This window comes from Pantherophis guttatus, chromosome 1 (assembly GCF_059756535.1).
Source record: "Pantherophis guttatus breed Tessera chromosome 1, ASM5975653v1, whole genome shotgun sequence".
In the NCBI taxonomy this organism is placed as follows: Eukaryota; Metazoa; Chordata; class Lepidosauria; order Squamata; family Colubridae; genus Pantherophis; species Pantherophis guttatus.
In genome coordinates, this window is record NC_142063.1 from 161,304,271 (window position 1) to 161,323,890 (window position 19,620).

General features: G+C 39.1%; 2 protein-coding genes across 3 annotated transcripts in view; both read left to right on the plus strand.

The window, feature by feature from the left end:
- The window catches only part of ITGAV (integrin subunit alpha V), a 77,319-nt gene extending 70,418 nt beyond the window's left edge, over positions 1–6,901 (plus strand). The window contains exons 26-30 of the mRNA XM_087882080.1: positions 770–883; positions 2,970–3,083; positions 3,183–3,293; positions 4,551–4,673; positions 6,031–6,901. Of these exons, the coding sequence (XP_087738206.1) occupies positions 770–883; positions 2,970–3,083; positions 3,183–3,293; positions 4,551–4,673; positions 6,031–6,126 (558 nt within the window). The 3' untranslated portion in view covers positions 6,127–6,901. The remainder of the gene's footprint in view (positions 1–769; positions 884–2,969; positions 3,084–3,182; positions 3,294–4,550; positions 4,674–6,030) is intronic.
- An 8,002-nt stretch (positions 6,902–14,903) lies between these two features.
- FAM171B (family with sequence similarity 171 member B) overlaps positions 14,904–19,620 on the plus strand; it is a 40,027-nt gene continuing 35,310 nt past the window's right edge. Inside the window, exon 1 of one of the 2 annotated variants that reach the window (XM_034429090.3) lies at positions 14,904–15,408. In XM_034429090.3, coding sequence (XP_034284981.2) covers positions 14,943–15,408 — 466 coding nt within the window. In that variant the 5' untranslated portion in view covers positions 14,904–14,942. Of the gene's footprint in view, positions 15,409–18,905; positions 19,283–19,620 lie in introns of those variants that run through there. The other variant, XM_034429098.3, reaches the window with a different exon arrangement.

Consider the following 19,620-nt stretch of genomic DNA (forward strand, 5'->3'; position numbering starts at 1 on the left):
TACCAAGCTGTCCATCTGTCTATGTGTTAAACTATAAGGATTATTGTCAATAATTGTGCCAATAAAGCATGTTTGGCATCAACAGAGAAAAAAGAATAATTTTAAGGAGATAGCAGAGTCATCTGTACTAAGCTGATTCAATAGAGTGATCACATTGGTATGACCTATGAAAATGGCTGGAAGAAGCAGCTTCAACCCATGGTTAAAAAGACTCTAGCAACTCGTTTCCATAAGGAAATCTGCAACCAGTTGGTTTCCATATTGTAAGGTTAATGCATGAAATATTATGTGACTTTATAGGTGTTCCCCAACATTCTCTATGTTGTTTATCATTTTGGAGTGTATAGCAATAGCACTTAGATTTATATACCGCTTTACAACTCTAAATGGTATACAGAGTCAGCCTATTGCCCCCAACAATCTGGGTCTTCATTTTATCCACCTTGGAAGGATGGAAGGCTGAGTCAACCTTGAGTCTGGTGAGATTCAATCTGTCAAATCGCAGGCAGATGGCAGTCAGCAGAAGTAGCCTGCAGTACTGCCCTCTAACTACTGCGCCACCATATGCATTGATTTCATTCATCCCAGTGTTTCTTCTGGCTTCCTCATTGACATTAAGCCTTTGATGTTCTACGTGTGTAGGAGAACAAGGCACACAACATGTTCCAGTGGATCACACATTGTTATGTCCACAAATAAATGTGGATTAACAGCATTGGCAGTTTGTTCAGGAAATGTGCCAATAATCAAACCTGTCTTGATTATACAGGTATCAACTTCTCAGCAAGATGAAAGGAATGAAACACTTAGTGGAGAAGATATCCGCAATCATCAAATCCACCGGAGAGATCTAAGTGTTCCAGAGGAAGATGTACAAACTTTGGTAAAGTCTTCGTGCTAACTGCTTTGCAAACAGTCCCTTGTCAATATTTTAGAAGAAGGACCAGATGTTTAGGAGTATTCTGTGAATCAATTTATTGCCCTAGTTAGTCAGAGTATGGGCTATGGATAAAAGTAAGACAAAAAATAAGGGCTACTTGCTGAGCAAGTTGATAGCACAGTTGCTTCTTCTTTAGTTTTCTCTCTTTTTCTCTGAGCCCTAGATTTTACTGATTGAACAACTTTATCGAGAGCCATAGAGAATCTTATTTGCCTCCTTGCTTACCTGTCTGCCTGCCTGTCTCTCCGACTCTGTCTCTGTCTCTGACTCCATCTCTATCTCTATAGAATGTTTAAACTATTTCAATCTTTTAAGACTCTAAGTGGAAATGAAATTGTCTGGATGCTTTTCAATGAATAATTCAAAATGTCAATACCGATGAAAGATTAATAAAATGTGATATGCTCAAAACAGTTCACATCTTCAACAGACATTTCCCTTTAGTTTAGAGATGTCTCAAGTATGAACAGAGTAGAACAGAGTGTCTCTGAATAATTAAATTAAATCCAATGACTTAAGAATCTGGTAAACTTTAGCTGGTAGAAATATAAATTAGAATCTGGGTCAAATAACAGCCAAATACACCAAGGTATACTTGAGACTAATACATGGAATATATGCAGGCAGTATGCAGCAGGCTCTAAATAGTAGAAAAACCAAAGCGGAAATATTTGATATTATAGTACAGGGGTGAAATCCAAATTTTTTCCCTACCTGTTCTATGGGCATGGCTTGGTGGGTGTGGCAGGGAAACGATATTGCAAAATCTCCCTTCCCACCCCTCTCCAGGGGAAGGATACTGCAAAATCTCCATTCCCTCCCCTCCTGGGGGAAGGATATTGCAAAATCTCCATTCCCACCCCACTCCGGGGCCAGCCAGAGGTGGTGTTTGCCAGTTCTCCGAACTACTCAAAATTTCCACTACCGGTTCTCCAGAACCAGTTAGAACCTGCTGGATTTCACCCCTGTTATAGTATCATTAATCCAATGGAAAACCGTTCTCTAAATTGTTAATCCTTGAATCAAGATTGAATTAGAGAAGTTCGGGAGCTGCAGTTAGGAACAGTTGTTTGTAAGCTTTCTTAATATGTGACTTCTGGTGGAAAAAGAGTGGCTTGAAGGAACTCCTTTTTCTGTTGGGTCCAGCTCATCATTTCTCCTTATATATAGTATAAGGTACACCAATATACCAAAATGGTATATTGTCCAGCAGGGGCAAGTCGAAGTATAGCCTGCATATGGAGAAGTTCTTATTGCAATACCTCAGCCACTGCAGTGTCAAAAAAGTTGAGTCTCAATTATCCTTAGTAGGGATGATTTAATGCTCCCTCCTCATGCTGCTTTGATGTGTGATATGCAAGCTGCTGCAACTGATTTGCCAGCTGAATATTTTTTTATCTAAAAATCATTTTTCTAGACATTCCTGGGAGCACTAGAATTCTTAAAAGAATGTATTAAGGACTTCTTTACAGTTGTTTATTTCAAGGATGATGGCACCATATTTTTTAAAAGTGCTTCATTATAAAGGTGTGACGAAAGGAAGAGCAGCGAAAAGAGACACTTTTGTTCCCTTTTACTTAATTTTGCTTGAAGTAATAGATGCATAAGATCACATCATATGGATCTCAACTAAAAATGTAAAACATAATTTTTGGTATTACAATCCTGACTTATAAATCAGATAATACAGATATGCAGAAGCCAGAAAAGCCTATTTAAAATTCTGATATTTTCTTTCAATTATATCTCCATCTTTTTCCCCTCAGTAAATTGTTAAGAAGGAAATGGCGCACCAGCTGTACAATATAATTTTATGGGTATTACCAGAGCATCCATTGGTCAAAAAAGTCATGATAGCAACCACAGCCATGCAATTGAAATTCTGCCCCTTTTCTGCATGGAACTTTGTGTGATGATATCACCAACTCTTGGGCTAGAAAATAATAATATGTAAATTAAATCTAAGAAGTAGCTGAGTAACGAAATAAAACCAACTGTTCTTTTCATCCTCCTTCTTTTTAAATGCCAGGGTTGTGGAAACGCAGATTGTTTAAAAATATTTTGCCAAGTTGGTCGCCTAGAGAGGGGAAAAACTGCAATTCTCTATTTGAAATCTCGCCTTTGGGCTCAGACTTTCATGACTGTAAGTATCTGGTATTACTCCTGCAGTTTCACTCTGCTCCTGAGTACAGATAATAGCTGATTCTAATAAAACATTTCTCTGTGATTATTCTCATGACAGAAAGAAAACCAAAACCACTCCTATTCTCTCAAGTCATCAGCTTCTTTCAATGTCATCGAGTTCCCCTACAAGAATCTTTCTTTTCCTGAAGATGTCCAGAATTCTACAATAGTAAGCTGTTTGATAATCAGAAGTAGTTTTAACATTGTCAGTGTAATTAATATGAAATGAAACAGTAATCTGTTCAGCTTCTGCTGTTTTTGCTAGGCAATATGACACAGTTGCTAGTCAGATTTATACCATCTGATTACATGCTGCTTAAGTGTTTATTAAATTTGAGCCTTTTAAAGAGCTTTGGGCGTGATCTAAAGACTGCTGTCCAATTTGGACTGACTTATTGGGGGTTGAGGGGAGCAGCTGTTTAAATGTGCAATAACACTTGCTTAAGTTTCCTATTTATATAAAAAAAACTAGTTGTGACTAGGCAGTCTTATTTGATAGTGCAGTTTAGGTCTTCATTTGGCAAACACAGGCTGCATTTAATTTAGTTCCATAAAAGCCAATAAAATTAAGCCAGAAAACATTGTGCTTTAAAGGCCTTCCGTTTTGACCTATATAATATCATGGAAGCTTCCTAAGATATCCATGCGCATTTGACTTTCAGCTAGATGGAGAATCTCAAGTAGAAGGCAAAGTAGGAGATATGTAGCCCCAAGACTGTCTCAGGGGTGAAATGCTCCTGGTTCGGACGATCCAGTAGCGATTGTGGCAGGTGGTTCGGAGAACTGGTAGCGATGGCAGCGCGAGGCTCTGTCCACCTGCCTGGGTGCCATTACTTCCTGCTTTTAAAAGGTGAAAAAAAGGCTCTGATGATCGTGGGCCACAGCTGTGATCGTCAGAGCTTTTTTTTTATCTTTTAAAAGCATTTTTTTACAACCTATTCAGGCGAATAGGTTGTAAAAAAATGCTTTAAAAATGTAAAAAAAAAAAAGAAGTTGGCCACGCCCATCCAGTCACATTACCCCCCCACCAAGCCACGCCCACAGAACCGGTAGTAACAAATTTTTCATTGCATCACTGCTCTGTCTCCATCCCTTTGTTCAAGTTGTGTCTCCCTACCTTTTGAATTATAATTCCTTAGTCTTTCAAACATATCCTTGTTGACTTAAGGGCTAGAAACATGCACTTTTTATTTCTATAAAATGTTTTAGAAAGCTTGATTCTACAGATTCTGAGAACATCCATAGGTCTTCAATCATAAGCCAATTAATTTTTTTTCTGTGACCTTCATTGTGGAATATGTAGTTCAGCCTATCAGATGGTAGTGAAAATCTTGTACCATGTTATGAAGTTCCTATTTATATCCCTGACGCAGTTTATCTGACCCATTTTTCAGTAAAATATGTTGACATTTCTTTCTTTTTTTAGGTTACCACAAACATCTTGTGGGGTATTCAGCCAGCACCAATAACAGTACAAGTATGGGTAATCATACTAGCTGTTTTAGCAGGATTATTACTTTTGGCCCTTCTAGTTTTTATAATGCACAAGGTAAGTGAGTATTTAATGAAATCCTGTCCATTTTTCTTAAAAATAAACAAAATTTTTGAAATAATCTCTGATTTTAATCCAGCGTGGAGACCTGAAAGTTTTGTAACTATGAACTGGGGGAGTATTGGCTTTGTTAGATTGAAATAAATAGATGGGTTCTTCTTGTGATTGAGAAAGTTCACTTTTTGGAAAGCCCTCCCCCAAAAAATTAATGGTTGCAGTTCAAGATGCTGTCTATTACCTATAAAGACCTTCATAGCATAAAGCCTGGTTATTGAGCAGCCTCTCTGATTTTTTTGGCCCTTCCGGAAATATCAAGGACAGTTGAGGTACTTCAGGTCTATTCAATTACACTATGAGCCTGCGAAGCATGCTTTCTCCATCCCTGCCCTGTCCTGTGGCGTTCCGGTAGAACCCTACCTCTCTAGCTTTCCAAAAAGCCTGAAAGATCTGGCTTTTCCCCCAGGTTATGAGCTAAGGTGTGACTGGAGCCCAGGAAAGATAAATATTCAGGTTTGAGGGATTCATGTTTGGGGGCACCTGGAGTTATTTTGATGCTGATTATATGGTTCTTCTGTTGTGTTTTTGTGAGCCACTCAGGATTACTATATGCAAGATGGATAGTCGTATAAGACTTTTAAAATAAATAAATAACAGTGGGGTTCTCTTCCTTTCCATGGCTTGAAAAGGGACAGAAATTGGGGGGGGGGGCAGGCAGGATATAGTGCCAGCAACAAGAGTAGATCAGTGGCTTCAAAGTTGGAACATTTCAACTTGCAGGCAAGATTGACCTGTTCAAATATTGTTCATGGCCATTTGCCACAGTTTTTCCTGGGAAGAAGAAACTGAAAATTAAATTGAAAAACTGTTGCTCTCTTGGCTGAGACTATTGCTTGAAATTTCTCTGTGGAAATGATAGAAATTGGCATGCATAAATTAATACAAATATGCATGTTCTGTGTGAGAGGATTATACTAGTACAGTATATCAAATCTTTCCAACTTACCTGATACAATACCATTAATCAACATATTTAGGTTTATGTGGAAAGAAAGGTTTGCATCTGTGGTGGAATCATCAACTAAAGGAGAGGAAGGAGTAAAAAGGTGTCCCAGCATAGTGTTTCTTCATGGGAGGAAATGGCTGAGGCAAGACTATTAAAGCTTTTATCTATAGCTTCTCAAGAGAATGCAGTCAGTCTGGTGAGATTGTTATAAATAGGTTTTCTATGTATCAACAACAAACGTTCTTTATCAACAATAAAGAAACTGCTTTGGTCTATTCATGGAGTTATTCTGGTTGCTTGCACCTGACATTATCCCAGTTCCTGCTATATAATGTCTTCTCTACATTATAGGTGGGTTTCTTCAAACGTGTGCGGCCACCTCAGGAAGAACAAGAAAGAGAACAACTGCAACCTCATGAAAATGGAGAAGGGACCTCAGAAGCTTAAGCAGTATTTTAACTGCGCCTTTTTACCAAAAGATTTAAAATGATTGCCAACTTTCTTTAGAAATATGCATTTTGATCCTTGAGGACTGCATAGCAAATGCCTTTTTTGCTATTGGCGAAATTAACTGGGAACTGAAAGTGACACATGTTTGTTTCCCTCATATTAATCACGTTCACATGTGTGACTAATACAGGTGCACTGACTAATGTATTTTAGTGCCACAATTTTGCTTACTATGTCCAAAAGGCAAAGTGAAGAGGTAGGGGGGGTTGGTTTGTTTTTATTTTATTTTTTTATTGGTACAACTTGAGCTACTCCATTACTTGCAAACTTGTAACAACTACATCTGTCTAGAGAACATGAACATAAACTGAAGACCTGCTCTTGAACTTAACTGGACTTTCCCAAGGTACTCATCAGTTTCTGAAGAATTTTTTTCACCTTTTCTAAGTTGGGAGATATGAACAGCACGAAGTGTTGAGTGAAATACTGACAGATCTACTTCAATTGACTATTTAGGGATACCTTCTGTATAGAAGAGGACCTCGGTGTTGCCGTGATGTGGTTCCGATTTAAGGAATTGCTCTCTGTTTTATGGAATCTTTCATCTGGAAAGATGTACTTTGGTTGTATGGAAGATCATAAATCCTATTTACCAGGTCCCATATCCAGTTTTATGTAGCATAATGAAATTGACTGATTCATGCAATCATTTTCTGATACCCTTTTTAATTTTTCTGTGGTTTTTTTACATTAAAAAAGAAATCAAAATCTGTGCCAAGTAGTCCAAATTCTAGGATAAATCATTCCAAGATGTTCCTGAATAATTTAATTCTGTTTTGAAGCTTTAGGTTTACAGATAGTTTAGAATCATTTCTGGTTAAAAGAAGACCTTGAAAGACTTCAAGAAGTATAAAAAAATAAAACCCATTAGTGATTTCAGTAAACTGTCTGCTATTCCTGTAGAGCTTCCTCAGATATACATTGCAGTTTTCAACTCTACTTTTCACATAGAAATTTAAAAATCTCATTTAAGCTTATTAATAGTTTTAATAATAAGTTAAAGGAACGTCATCCTCATCTCAGAAAGTAAAATCACAATCGATCCTGGTTCCTATGTTCATAGTTATTATAAAGGACTAAGTAAATTATAGATGGGCAATTTGAGATCCCCAGCTTACAACTAATCTTTGAGCCCCCTTTCCCAAGCCTCTTTGAGAAACGATTGCTGAATACTGAAAGTATTCTGGGATGGAAAGCCCATAGAAACTCTAGTTTAAGCCCTCAAAAAGGGCTATCACTGTTAAAAAAGAAAAGTAATACCCCCAACATTCTCTCAAGATCTATCCTGTTTACATGTGAGATAAGACTCCAATGATCACTGGCCTTCAGCTCCCCTCCCTCAAATGTTAAATGCAAACTTGGCCAACAAAAGTTCTTGTGTTCCCAAACTAAATACACTCCCATCTATAAACCTAACAATAAATGTTAGGTTATTTATTGCTTTAGTGGTCAAGCAGTAACGATGCTGAGGAACAATGTGGTTTTTAATGGAGCGCACCTAGCCTTTCCCCAATTTTATGCCCAGACTTTATATCCATTCCACAGTTTTTGCACTTGATTTGCTACATTCCAGCCAGCAAAATCAAGAGAGTGGCATCAAACAAAATTGCTTGAATTTCAGGATACGATTGCAAAAAAGAATTCAGTAACTGAAAGCATGGGAATACTGGAGAGAGAAATGTTTGTTCTGAGTAAAGTTCAAGAAACTGATTGGGAGCCACCCAGAATTGATTATAAGAGGATGGCTATATAAATGCTATCAATAAATAAACATGCTGATGTTGGACAAGAAAACACCTCAACCCAGGCATCTAGCGTTAGCCACAATTGTACTAAAATGACAAACTATAAACAGTGTACAATGCATCATCCTTTGGTCCTGGCATTACAAAATTACACACAAGTACATAAGTAATTGAATTTGTGTCACATATTTTGTTCCTTATCTCCTCATCCACCCATTCCTCTCAAATACCCATGAGCTTTAAAGATTTCTCTTAAGACCACTGGAGTGAATGGAACTTCTTTTTGAGGTTTTCTGGGATCCGGGCAGGGATTTTCAGTACACAGGTAAGCATATACCTCAGTTGAGAAAGTTGATAAAAAATGCAAGGGCTTATATGAAGAGTTTGTTTATGGAGATCACTGAGGCCAAGTACATAAAGCCACTCTAAAAATTCTAAGGTTTCATTTTAGACATTTTGTCTTTTCTTGCTTCTTTTTGGGGGAAATGTAAGGGTATGATTTAGTTGAGAAATAAAAGAATGTTTTACTTCTTTTATTACTATATGATACTATTACTATGATTTCTTCAGTTACTATAAAGACAAATGGGTCCCACATATATGAGCTGTCAAAGCTTGTATGTACAACCATTGATAAAAATTATAAAGCTTTCAATGTCTGAGAAATGTTATTACTAGTTTTCCTAAATACTTTTCTTCAGTTTTGTTGAGCAGCAAAAGCTAAATAGACTGAACTGCACTGTTTGATATATGGTCTGGTTCGCATATACATGTATATTGATTTTATTTATTTTTTTATTATTGATTACTTTATTCTTGCTGACCAGCAGTGGCATTTATGTACCAGTGAAAAACAGTGAGTCTGAAGCAATATGAGAAAAGACATCTTGTAAAAATGGAAGGTGCGTCTGTGTGTGTGTGTGTGTGTGTGTGTGTGTTACTTGTGAAGTGGCTTGTATTATTGAATGAACACTTATCTGAATAAAGTTTTGAATGTAAGAAATGGCAAACACATCAACCACCTTCCATTCATATTCTGTATATACAAAATTTTACTCACTTGATCTCCTTCCCAAATAGTTTCACTTGCATAGATGACTGTTCAGATAAATATATTTTTAACTATGAATGACTGGGCTATTTTGACAGTGGAGAAACTGATGGAGCACTGTGGTGGAGCATAAAGCTTTCTTATACACTATTATGCCCAGATATATCAATGGCCAACCTGAAGGAGCAAAATTAGTCCAAGATGTTGTGTTCAGTACTTCTGAATGAACAGAATCAGCAGAGATTTTTAGCCATAATTCCTGTATTATGTATCCAGAATTCTGTGCAACAGCTATTACTCTGCAGAGTTCAGGTGGGGGGAAAACAATGATGAAAACGCCACGGCACTGGCATGGTTTATGCTCTTTTGTAATGTATAATGATGATTACACGTTAGTTATTAAACTAATTTCTGCTTCCGTACTCTTCAATCTCTTGGAAAAATTCCTCATGTTCCACCAGTTTTCTCTGGAGTATTTCCACCATTCTGGAGAACAACAATCAGTGGTGGGTTGCCCCCGGTTCGCACTGGTTCTATAGAACCGGTAGTAAAACCATGGGAGGTTCCGACCCCGACGTCATCAAAATGCTTCTGTGCATTTGCGAGCGCACATACCTGGCCCCGCTGAGAACCGGTAGTAAAGGTAAGTAGAACCCACCCCTGACAACAACGTACAATGAAAAGTATGGCACTTTTCATACTTTCATATAAAGTTATGGCTGCTCTTATAAAGTCAGAGAGAGAGAGGAGGCCAAATAAAAACTCCACTGGAGAGAATACCTGTTACAACCTGAGACATCTGTATCTATGAGGGAGGCAGACTTTGCTCCTGAAGGCTTCTGTCTCCTTTACAAAATACTTTTTTGCACTTCTGCAGGCCACCATCATCCATGAGAAAAGCATTTTGCAAAGGGGACAGAAGCCTTCAGGAGCTTCTCAACCCCCGTAACTGAAATTCCTTGGTCAACAGTATCTGTAGAAGGCCGCATCTGCTGGAACAAGTAGGGTGGATTCATCCTGTAGGAGCAAAATGGTTCCTCAGATAACCAGGTCCCATGCCATGAAGGGTTCTAAAGATGATAACTAACACCTTAAATTTGATCTGGAAGCAAACTGGCAACCAATGTGGCTTGCATAGCAGCAGGGTTCCATGTGCCACGCTATGTTGTGGCCCACCAGCGGATCTGGCAGCAGATTCGGACAGTGAGGAAGTTGGGGAGGAACATGGGCCAGTCCTGGAGTCTGGGGAAGACTGATGAGTGCTCTGAGTTGGAGGCAGAGATGGGGCCAGGGCCGTCTGACAGTTGTGAGCTGCCTTCAGAGTTGGACATCAGTGGGGCAGAAGAAAAGCTGGATCCTGTTCCCAGTGTGCACATGCGCAGAGCTGCCAGGAGACCGGAACAGCTAAGGAACAAGGGTCAACTCAGGAGTAAAGCCACAGATGGATGGTGAATGGCCCCTCCCATAGGGAATAAAGAGCGAAGGGGAGGGGAGTTTGCAGGAGACAATTAGTTCATTTGGATGAAGATCTGTTCCTGCATTTTGCCAAGTATTGTTTGTTACAGTGCAGAGTCTGAAAGATATTGGCCTGGCCACTCTCCAAGTCTGATAAAGGTCAGTAATTGTGAACTATCTTGAAAGACTGTGGGAGAGAAAAAGACTTCGCTGGAGAGGAATTCACTGTAAATTAAATAAAAGGGGTTTATCAGGACGAGGACTCAGCTTCGTGCTGCTGGGGAAGCCTAGGTCAGAACACCTTATGGTCCTCCACTACCATCTGTACTGTTGTGTTCTGAACCAGCTTACAAATACTCTTTCGGGGTAGCCCCATGTAGACAGCATATAGGAATCCAAACAAGATGACAAGCTCAGGAGTGACTGAGCATAGGGTGCAACTGGCACACAACACAAAGTTACAAGAGGACTCTCCTAGCTATAACTGCCTCCTGCACTTTGAGTATGAGGAGATTGAAAAACGATGAAATTATCATTTTTTTTGACAACTTCTATAATATCCTGATTGATTTCCACTAGTAATAGGTGGTAGAAATAACTCTCAAAATACTAACAAAAATAACTAGTAAAATGCTTGCTGTTTGATGGTGATCCAATTTTTAATATCCTCGTCATTCTATTCTGGGTATTTTTCTCCATTATAGTAGGGGGGAAACCATCAACTTTTGCTACTTTACAGAATAACAGGGTTGGAAGGGACTTTGAGGTCTTCTAGTCCAACCCTCTGCTCAAGCAGGAAACCCTACCATTTCAGACAAATGGTTGTCCAATCTCTTTGTAATCTATGTAGTGTTTTCCATAAAAAGATATGTCTTGGGCCATTTAAAGGACCGACAAAGTTATTGTGGTATATGAAGATTTATATACTCGAATGGAAAATAATACTCAAGATTGGATAAAACACTGAAGCTAGCAAGCTATAGTGAGTTTCCTGTCAGCAACGTTTGATGTCCTTGTACACATTCACATAATCTCCAAGAGAGCTATTTTATATCCAACAATAACAACACACAGTCATTTTTGCTAAATAATCTCAGTGGAATATCTTTTGTGCTTTCTTGGAAACAAAAATCAAATGCTTTCTACGGATAATAAAATATACCAAGCACTGGTTTTAAATTAATAGGAAATCTCTTTGGCAAACAAATGATCACTATTTCTTTTCACACATTGGCTTATGTGAAGGTAAGAGATTTATTTTTTTGAAGTTGTACTCTAATGCTTCCAGCAAAGCCAGTTTGCAACAGCAGCAGCTGATGATGATGATTAGATTAGTAAAAGCCTGCTGGAGGTTGCTGGTGGGGGATCAGCCTGCTGTCCCATTAACCAAATGAATTATAAGAGAGTGTAAGTTCCTCACGGTGTGCACTTCAGACCATGACAAAACCAATCTTCCTCAACCCTTTCCTTTCTAGAAGTACTGGCTTTCTACCAGAAAAAAAATATGAACCATATGAAATATGATTATTACACATATCCTGTCATTAAGATTGTAATGTTGCAGATATTCAGAGAAAGCCCTATTTTTAACTATCGTGATGCACAAAATTTGCCTCAAAATGCTCCTAAGCTGAAGGACATTCCAACTGCAATGTGGGTCATATTGCATTTTGTGGAAGTGACCTAACCTTGCAAAGGGCTGTATCATGGCATAATGGTTTCAATCCAGCATGCCATATAAATGAAGTGTCCAATCAAAGGAATTCAGGAAGTTTACAAATATGGCGTAGAACAGTGTCCCCCAATCTTTTCGGCTCGATGGACTGACGGAGACAGCAGCGGTGGTGGGGGAGAGGGGATGGATTTGCACATGTGCACATGCTCACCCACCAGTTCCACAGCCCGGTTCTGAACGGGCTGCAGTTCAGACCATGGACCAGGAGTTGGGGACCCCTGGAGTAGAAAGCAATAGCTCTCTTCCACATATCACTAGCTGGCCTATGAAGTGCACTGTCTGCGATTCATGCTGGAGCAAATAGCCATCCAAACAGCCTGATTCTTCCTAAGTTTGTCTAGTCCAGAACTGCTGACCTAGCCACATCTGATGGCAGCAGATTTCACAGCTTAACAATGCATTGTGTAAAATATTTTCTTTTACTGCTTCTGAATTGCTTGCATTGGCTTTTAATAGATGAGTCAGAGTTCTAATATTAAGAGGGCAGGGGGCAGGGCACATCCATTATCTACATTTTCTGTATTATGTCTGATATACATCTACTGTGTCTACTGTTTCTCCTTTTGCTCCAAGTTAAAAGCAACCATTCATCCAGCTTGAAGTGTTCCTTTAGGTTTGTAGTTCTTATTTTATCTACTATCCAGGGCAATATGGTACCATTAGCAAACATAACCAATTCATTGCTCACTCTTTACTATAGCACTTTTAAATATAAGTTTTGGGGACTTGTTCTTTTATTCCAGCGCTGCTATATATATTCAGTAATCTTTGAAGAATGATTTTACCTTTTTTGGGGGGAAAGTTTATGTACACAATGTTGTGCCCAAGAATAATGTTGATTTAAAAAAAAAATTTGGATTCACAAAGCAAGAAAAAGCTAAAATGGTTCCTTCTCTGCAAAGCTTATTTTCCCATCAATATTATTTTCTTTTTATCATTTTGATTATTTTTAATGTGTTTTATGGGTTTAATATGTATTTTTAACATGTTTTTATTGGATTGGGATTGTATTTCTTAATTGTTATGAGCCACCCTGAGTCCCATGGAGATAGGGCAGCATACAAATCAAATCAAATTAATTAATTAATTAAAAGAAAGTATTCTTTTAATACTTTCTATCATTTTACCTGTTGTGCTTATGCCTCTAAATTTTCTGTACCATCACCATCCATTTTAAAAATTGAAGTGATGCGGATTATTTTTCAGCAAATGCTAACCTTAAAAGAAGCTGTATTTTTTAGATCAGCAATTTTACTTTTTAATTAAGAATCCTCAGATGACTGTCACAGTAGAATGTGTTATTTCTAATTGGTGTTTTTTTTTTTTTCCTTTTTAACCTTTATTTGTTTTGGTACATCTTATTTTCCCCTTGAAATCTCGATATTGTTTCCAGTTCAATAACTTCTAAGTCATGGACAAGATCAATCTACATGTAATCATAAATGCAAATGCTTTTTTGTGTCTTTGTAATGCTAAAAAATGTGGATCTGGGGCAGGGATTTAATATTTAAAGTAAAATTTGTTGCTTGCAACATAGCATAAGCTTCAGAGATATATTTTAAAAGCTTACAGCGAGTAAGCAGGGTGGGTGGCGGAGATGTGGCAGACAGAAGTGATTACCCATGATAACATAAAAAGATAAATGTTGTAGACCTAACTGTGCTGAAGACCATTATCTTCATGACCTGTTGACCAAGGGAACAAATTAATAGGGGCATTGATGAGTGCCCAGCTTCTAGAACTGCAGGCATCAGACCTTGAAATATCAGCTGCAAAGAGGAGGATAAAAGCTGCCAAATCTGTAACTAGCATGGCTAGTTACAGATTTGGCATAAGGGCAAATATAATTTTCTGTGGTTTCTGGTGGATCCAAAATGAAATAAACATTGATTGTGTATCACTGTGGAACCAAATGTTACCAGAGTTGTGATTTGTCTCTTTATGCCTGTTGAGAAAACCAGTCTGTGAAGATTGAGGATCCATGCCTCAAAAAACAAACCATTTTCACTATAACAATATTAGAATACTCAGATCTGTACTTCTGATGGCTGGTTGCCATCAAAATTTGTGATGTGTTTTCACAGAGATTTCAGGTGAATCCGATCCACATTTTCTGCCACACTGATGTTAAAAGTTGCTAGCTGCCAAGCTATCTGGAACTTGATGTATAAATGTGTACATTTTTGTGAGTCACAGTGTATTTGAATCTCCAGGGTTGTGTGTGTCATAATGATGTCATCAACTATTGGGATTGTGGTGACTCATTCTTTGCAAATGCAATCTTTGGTTTGAAGATTTAATGTGAATGCATCGCAGAGTTAACAGGATCTATACTTGGACCTGTTTTTGCATCATGGGTTAGCTCCAATAGCTAGAATAACATCCATATGGACAGACATAATCTATTATTTGATTATGTTTTCAGGGGAATTCCCGGTTAGAATGATATGAAACCAGTATATGTTCCATGCTTGATCTTTGATGCGCCTCCAACTTTACTGGCTTTAGGCATATATGCATCTTGGCGAGATAGGGGCACCTGGGTACCATTTCTGGGCAACAAGATATTCGCCAAGAGGCCAAGTAAAATGACAGCAGGCTGCCTCAAAACAGACCCCAAATCTAAGTGCAGCTTTCCAGACACTACAAACTTCCAGGATCTGGCGTCGTTTGGAACTGGGTGTTGACTTGCAAACCATCTGGAAGGCACCAAGTGGCCTTCAGGACGGGGGGGGGGCACCTCCCCAAACCAAACGACGCACAGGTGATGGTCGATAAAACAATTCCCCCGGGGTGTGGGGGGGGGGGAAACCATCTTCCCTTTGCCTCCTCCCTCCGTGTCATGTGGTTGCAGGAGAGCCGCCTCCTGCCCACCCGCCACCCCCAGCGCGGAGGCGCGTGCGGGGTGAAAGAGTCGGGGAGCTGCTTCCTTAGCGTCGCGGCGGCTCAGCTGCGGCCCGAGGCGGCTGCTCTCCCGCCGTTTGGCCGCTCTTCCTCTCGCCCGCAATATGCCTCCGCTGCCCTCCGGCTGGCCGCCATGCCTGGGATTCGCGGGCGTCCGCCGATCTCCTCGCTGCTGGGATTGGCCGCCGCGACGTTCTTCCTCCTCTTGCTGCTGTTGCTGCTGAAGAGCCGCCCGGGTTCCGCGGCTGCCACCGGCGCCGTCGGCTTAACCAGGCGACCTCAGCAGCGAGCCGGCTCGTCGACGCCGTCTTCCTCCATGGCTGCTCCAGGTAGGTTGCCCCTCTTTTCGGCCCTGGCGGTTGGGCAAAGGTTTGTTTTTTTTTTCCTTCTTCCCTGCGACCCAGCATTTGGCTTTGCGTGGCATCCTCGGCGTCCCATTGCACCTCTCGGCGCCTGGGGCACTGCGAGGGATGCCTCTCCTCCCTGCCTCCTTCCCTGCTTCCAGCCATTCCCTTTCCTTTAGGTCCTGCTTCGGTCCTTCCATCCTCTCTTCATTTGATTCCTCGGCAAGCAGCAGTTCGCGCTTCCTTCCCCCCCCCCCCGCCTGTAAGGACTTGGCTTTCCTCTTAGGATAGCGGCGCTTGGAAGGCTGGATGGAGGTGCGAGGCTCGCAGAGGAGCAGAGAGAGCATCTACTCGTTCCCGGGGCCCTTGGGCCGAAAATACTCTGCCCTCCCTCTTCCCCCTCCCCTCCTCCCGCAATTATGTAAACGGCCTCCTTGTTTTCTGACGGAGTTTGCGGCCATCTCGGCTCCCCGCCCCCCCCCGGTCGTCTTCTCTCCATCGCATCCTTTGCGTCAGATCCATCTCACGACTGGAAATTACAGTGGAATCATTCTAGGATGCTAGAATTCATTTTTCTTCAGTGAAAAAGAAAAAAGAAAAAGTCCGGGAAGGGGCGATCTTCATCGAAAGGCTCTGCGATTGTTGTTTTCCCTAGGTAGGGAAATAGGAGGTTGACTTGGCTTCCAGTAGGGAGGATTGTAATGGTGGTGTGTAGCATAAACCTTCCCTGGTCCCAAAAGGCTCTCTTGTCTAGAGAATGTGATCTGCCTCTTTTTTTAAATCTGCCACCTTACTTTTATCTCTTTCTAGGTAAATCCTCCCCTCCCTTTAGCTTGCTTCCACCCCCCTTCAATTTGTGCCTGCAGACAGCTTTTCCCCAGGTAGTAGGTAGGTGCCTTCCCTTTGATGCCTCAGCTTTTCCTTAAAGTCTGGCAGACTCCCCTTTTCTCAGGGGGATTACATTAGACCACATGTGTCACTTGTTATTTATGGATAGGGTTGCTGGGGAAGGGTCTTGACCACTGTGTGCTTAATGAAGCGGCTTCCTTGCCTCTTGGGAGGTGTGAATTAGCCCTCCAGTTGCTCTTCCTTTCCCACTGCGGGGGTTTTAATCGCTCCAGAAGAGCAGCTGCAGCTCTACTTTAAAGCGAATAGGAAAGCAGCTCCTTTGGCATATGGCGACTTGATTGCCTTTCGCAATTCCCCTGTAACCACAGAAAGGAAAATATTTTATTCTTATTTATACAAGATGCTTCTGATTTGTAGGCTGGGGTCCATAATTTAAGCAGAAGAGGTTTTGGATTTTCTTTTTTTTCTTTTTCTTTTTTTCTTTTTTTGCATATCAGAATTGTGTTTTGTCTGTTTGTGCACATATGTATTCGGTATATATCTAGATATTTACAATTCTACATTAGTGCAAATACTAGTGTTTGAATATTGAGCAACTCCATTTTCTGCTTTCATTGGGCATTGGTTCACATAATGCCATGTATGACATTTCCAGCCAGGAGTGTCGGTATCCAGTGATCTGTGACTGCATTTTTGATAGTTTTTAAATTTATGGTTTAATTTACAAAAGAAGTGTTGGTTTGTGACATTGCCTATAATTTTTAATGATAAAGAAAGGTTTTCTCTCTCTTCCTAATCAGTGTACTTTGCTGGCTCCTTTTCTCTTAAGTCTTCAAATACTATATCATTTTATGTTACCCTTTTAAGGATAACTGGTGGTTTTGCAATATCTATATGCCACTTGAAAGTGGTCTTTAGTTTGTAAGGTAATAGTGAACGTGCCTTAAAAATAAGTATATCTTGGATCTTGGCGACAAAGACTAATCTGTATTTTATCTCCCTTCTGATACAAATCTATGAGCTCATTTGTTTCCTCCCTCTCCATATAAATACCTTTCTGCTAATAGTGAGTACCATGTTCCTTCCATAAGATGATTCTAAAATCAATCTTGCTTTGCAGATTCTCGTACCTTATAGTTGTGTTATGATAGAATTGGTACTCATAGTTGTATTATGAAGATTTATTTTTAATGTTTGGATCAGGACTACTTGAAGTTAGCAGCTCATCATTTACGTCTTAAGCATCATATTAATTCAGTATAGCTTGAATGTCTCTCTGGTGAGAGAGTCAAGAATACATTTCTTCTTTATGGAAATGTGACACTATAGTTAAGCAGCATCCATGTGAAAGATATAGTGATATGCTTAAATGAAGCTGGATTTTTTAATAATATTAAAGGGGGGGGTGTAATTTTGATCCACATTTTTATGCAACCTGAGCTTCTTTGCATTTATCTGATAATAGGTAGGCTATTGCATAGTTACAATTTGGGTTGTGTATTCCTCTGAATTTTCTAATACATTTATTTGCTTCAACAGTTGAATAATGATAAAGTGTGGATTTAAAACATATTATTGAAAATGTCATGGAAATAACTGCACTTATTTTGAGGGGCTTTTAAAAAATTCAATGTGCTACTAAAACTGAATGAATTTATTAAGAGCCGTGGTGGCGCAGTGGTTAGAATGCAGTACTGCAGGCAATTTCTGCTGACTGCTGGCTACCAGAAGTTTGGCAATTCAAATCTCACCGGCTCAAGGTTGACTCCGCCTTCTATCCTTCCGAGGTTGGTTAAATGAGGACCCAGATTGTTGGGAGCAATATGCCGACTCTGTAAACTGCTTAGAGAGGGCTGTAAAGCACTGTGAAACGGTATATAAGTCTAAGTACTATTGCTGTTGCTATTATGGCCTGAATGTAAAATTTACAGATCAGGAACAGACTGATTTATTGATCCATAGCTGAGCTACATAGATTCTGAAATCTGTATGTTACTGCTCCAGAGAGACAACAATGAAAATTCTATTATATGGGATTTCAGCCAACTAATTGCCCTTTTAAATAATGGGAAATTTATTATTTTTCTTAAAACCTGAAAAATATGGGTAAAACACGAATCAAATCTATTTGTTTACTATGTTTAAAGTAACAACATCAAATAGTTTACAGTGACCAGTCACAAAACAAATATAAACACTTCAAAATTTGTTCAGTTTATAAAACATCTTGATTTTTATCTGGTTTGTATGAGGCTCAGAATGAGGGACTATGATGGAACAGGGGAGTACTTGAAGATAACTTGAAACTAGTGCAACAAAATTTTAGATTGAATGCATATCATATATTTGGAAAGAGAAAAGAAATCCAGAAGAATCCCAGTAGAGGTGAAATAAGTTAATACTGTACATTTGTAAAAGATATGCATGTAATTGTTTATTGCAAGAATAATATTTACGAATGTGTCACATTTTATTCTGAAATGTTATTCGGAAAAGTAAAAGAAGCTCAAAATATTGTGCAGAAGGGAAGTAATTTTTTATGGAAATAAAAGTATTATCTGATCAAGAGCCTTTTAAAATAGGATGTAACGCACAGATTCTGATACAGAATTTGATTTAATAATTGTATTTAGATATAATATATATATATATATCATACAACGCGTAGTATGCAAGTCATAAATGCTTCAAGAAAAGAATGGTAAACAAATATAAGAAAAAATTGAGAACCTGGAAAACAACCTGAGGAATGAAGACCTGGCAGTGCCATCAATGGAATCAAGAGAGGATTCATTTGAGACAGAGTAATTTTAAAACGATCAGTGGAAGGCACTAAGAAGAGGACCGTCAAAATTCTAACAGAATCTATGATATGGGAAGGGGAAGATGTGAATACCAAAATGGACAGGATGCACAGAACCAGCATAAGCATTTGTTTCAAGCAAAATATCTATGAACTTGCCCAGGAAGATGATGAGATCAAATTATGCAACAGTAATTCAACACTAAGGTAGTTCTACCCCAAGAAGCTTCTATTAGAAGATACTTTACAAAGAAAGAATGCAAAATTGTTTGTTTGATCAGATATAAAATAAGTACTTTTGTAAATGTTGAAAACCCTTCATTGACTTTTTTTCCTGAAAACAGTTAAAATGCCTTGGGTGATTTTTTACTTTTCTTAATTAAAAAGGATTGAATATAGGAAGAGAAGAAATATGTATGAAAGCTAAAAGAGGAGCAGAGAAAATAAGGTTGCTTGTGACTACTGTAAAGAAGAATGGGTCATTCTTTATAGAATTTTTTTCTTTTTTGCATTTTCTTTCACTTTTTCTCACACACACACACACA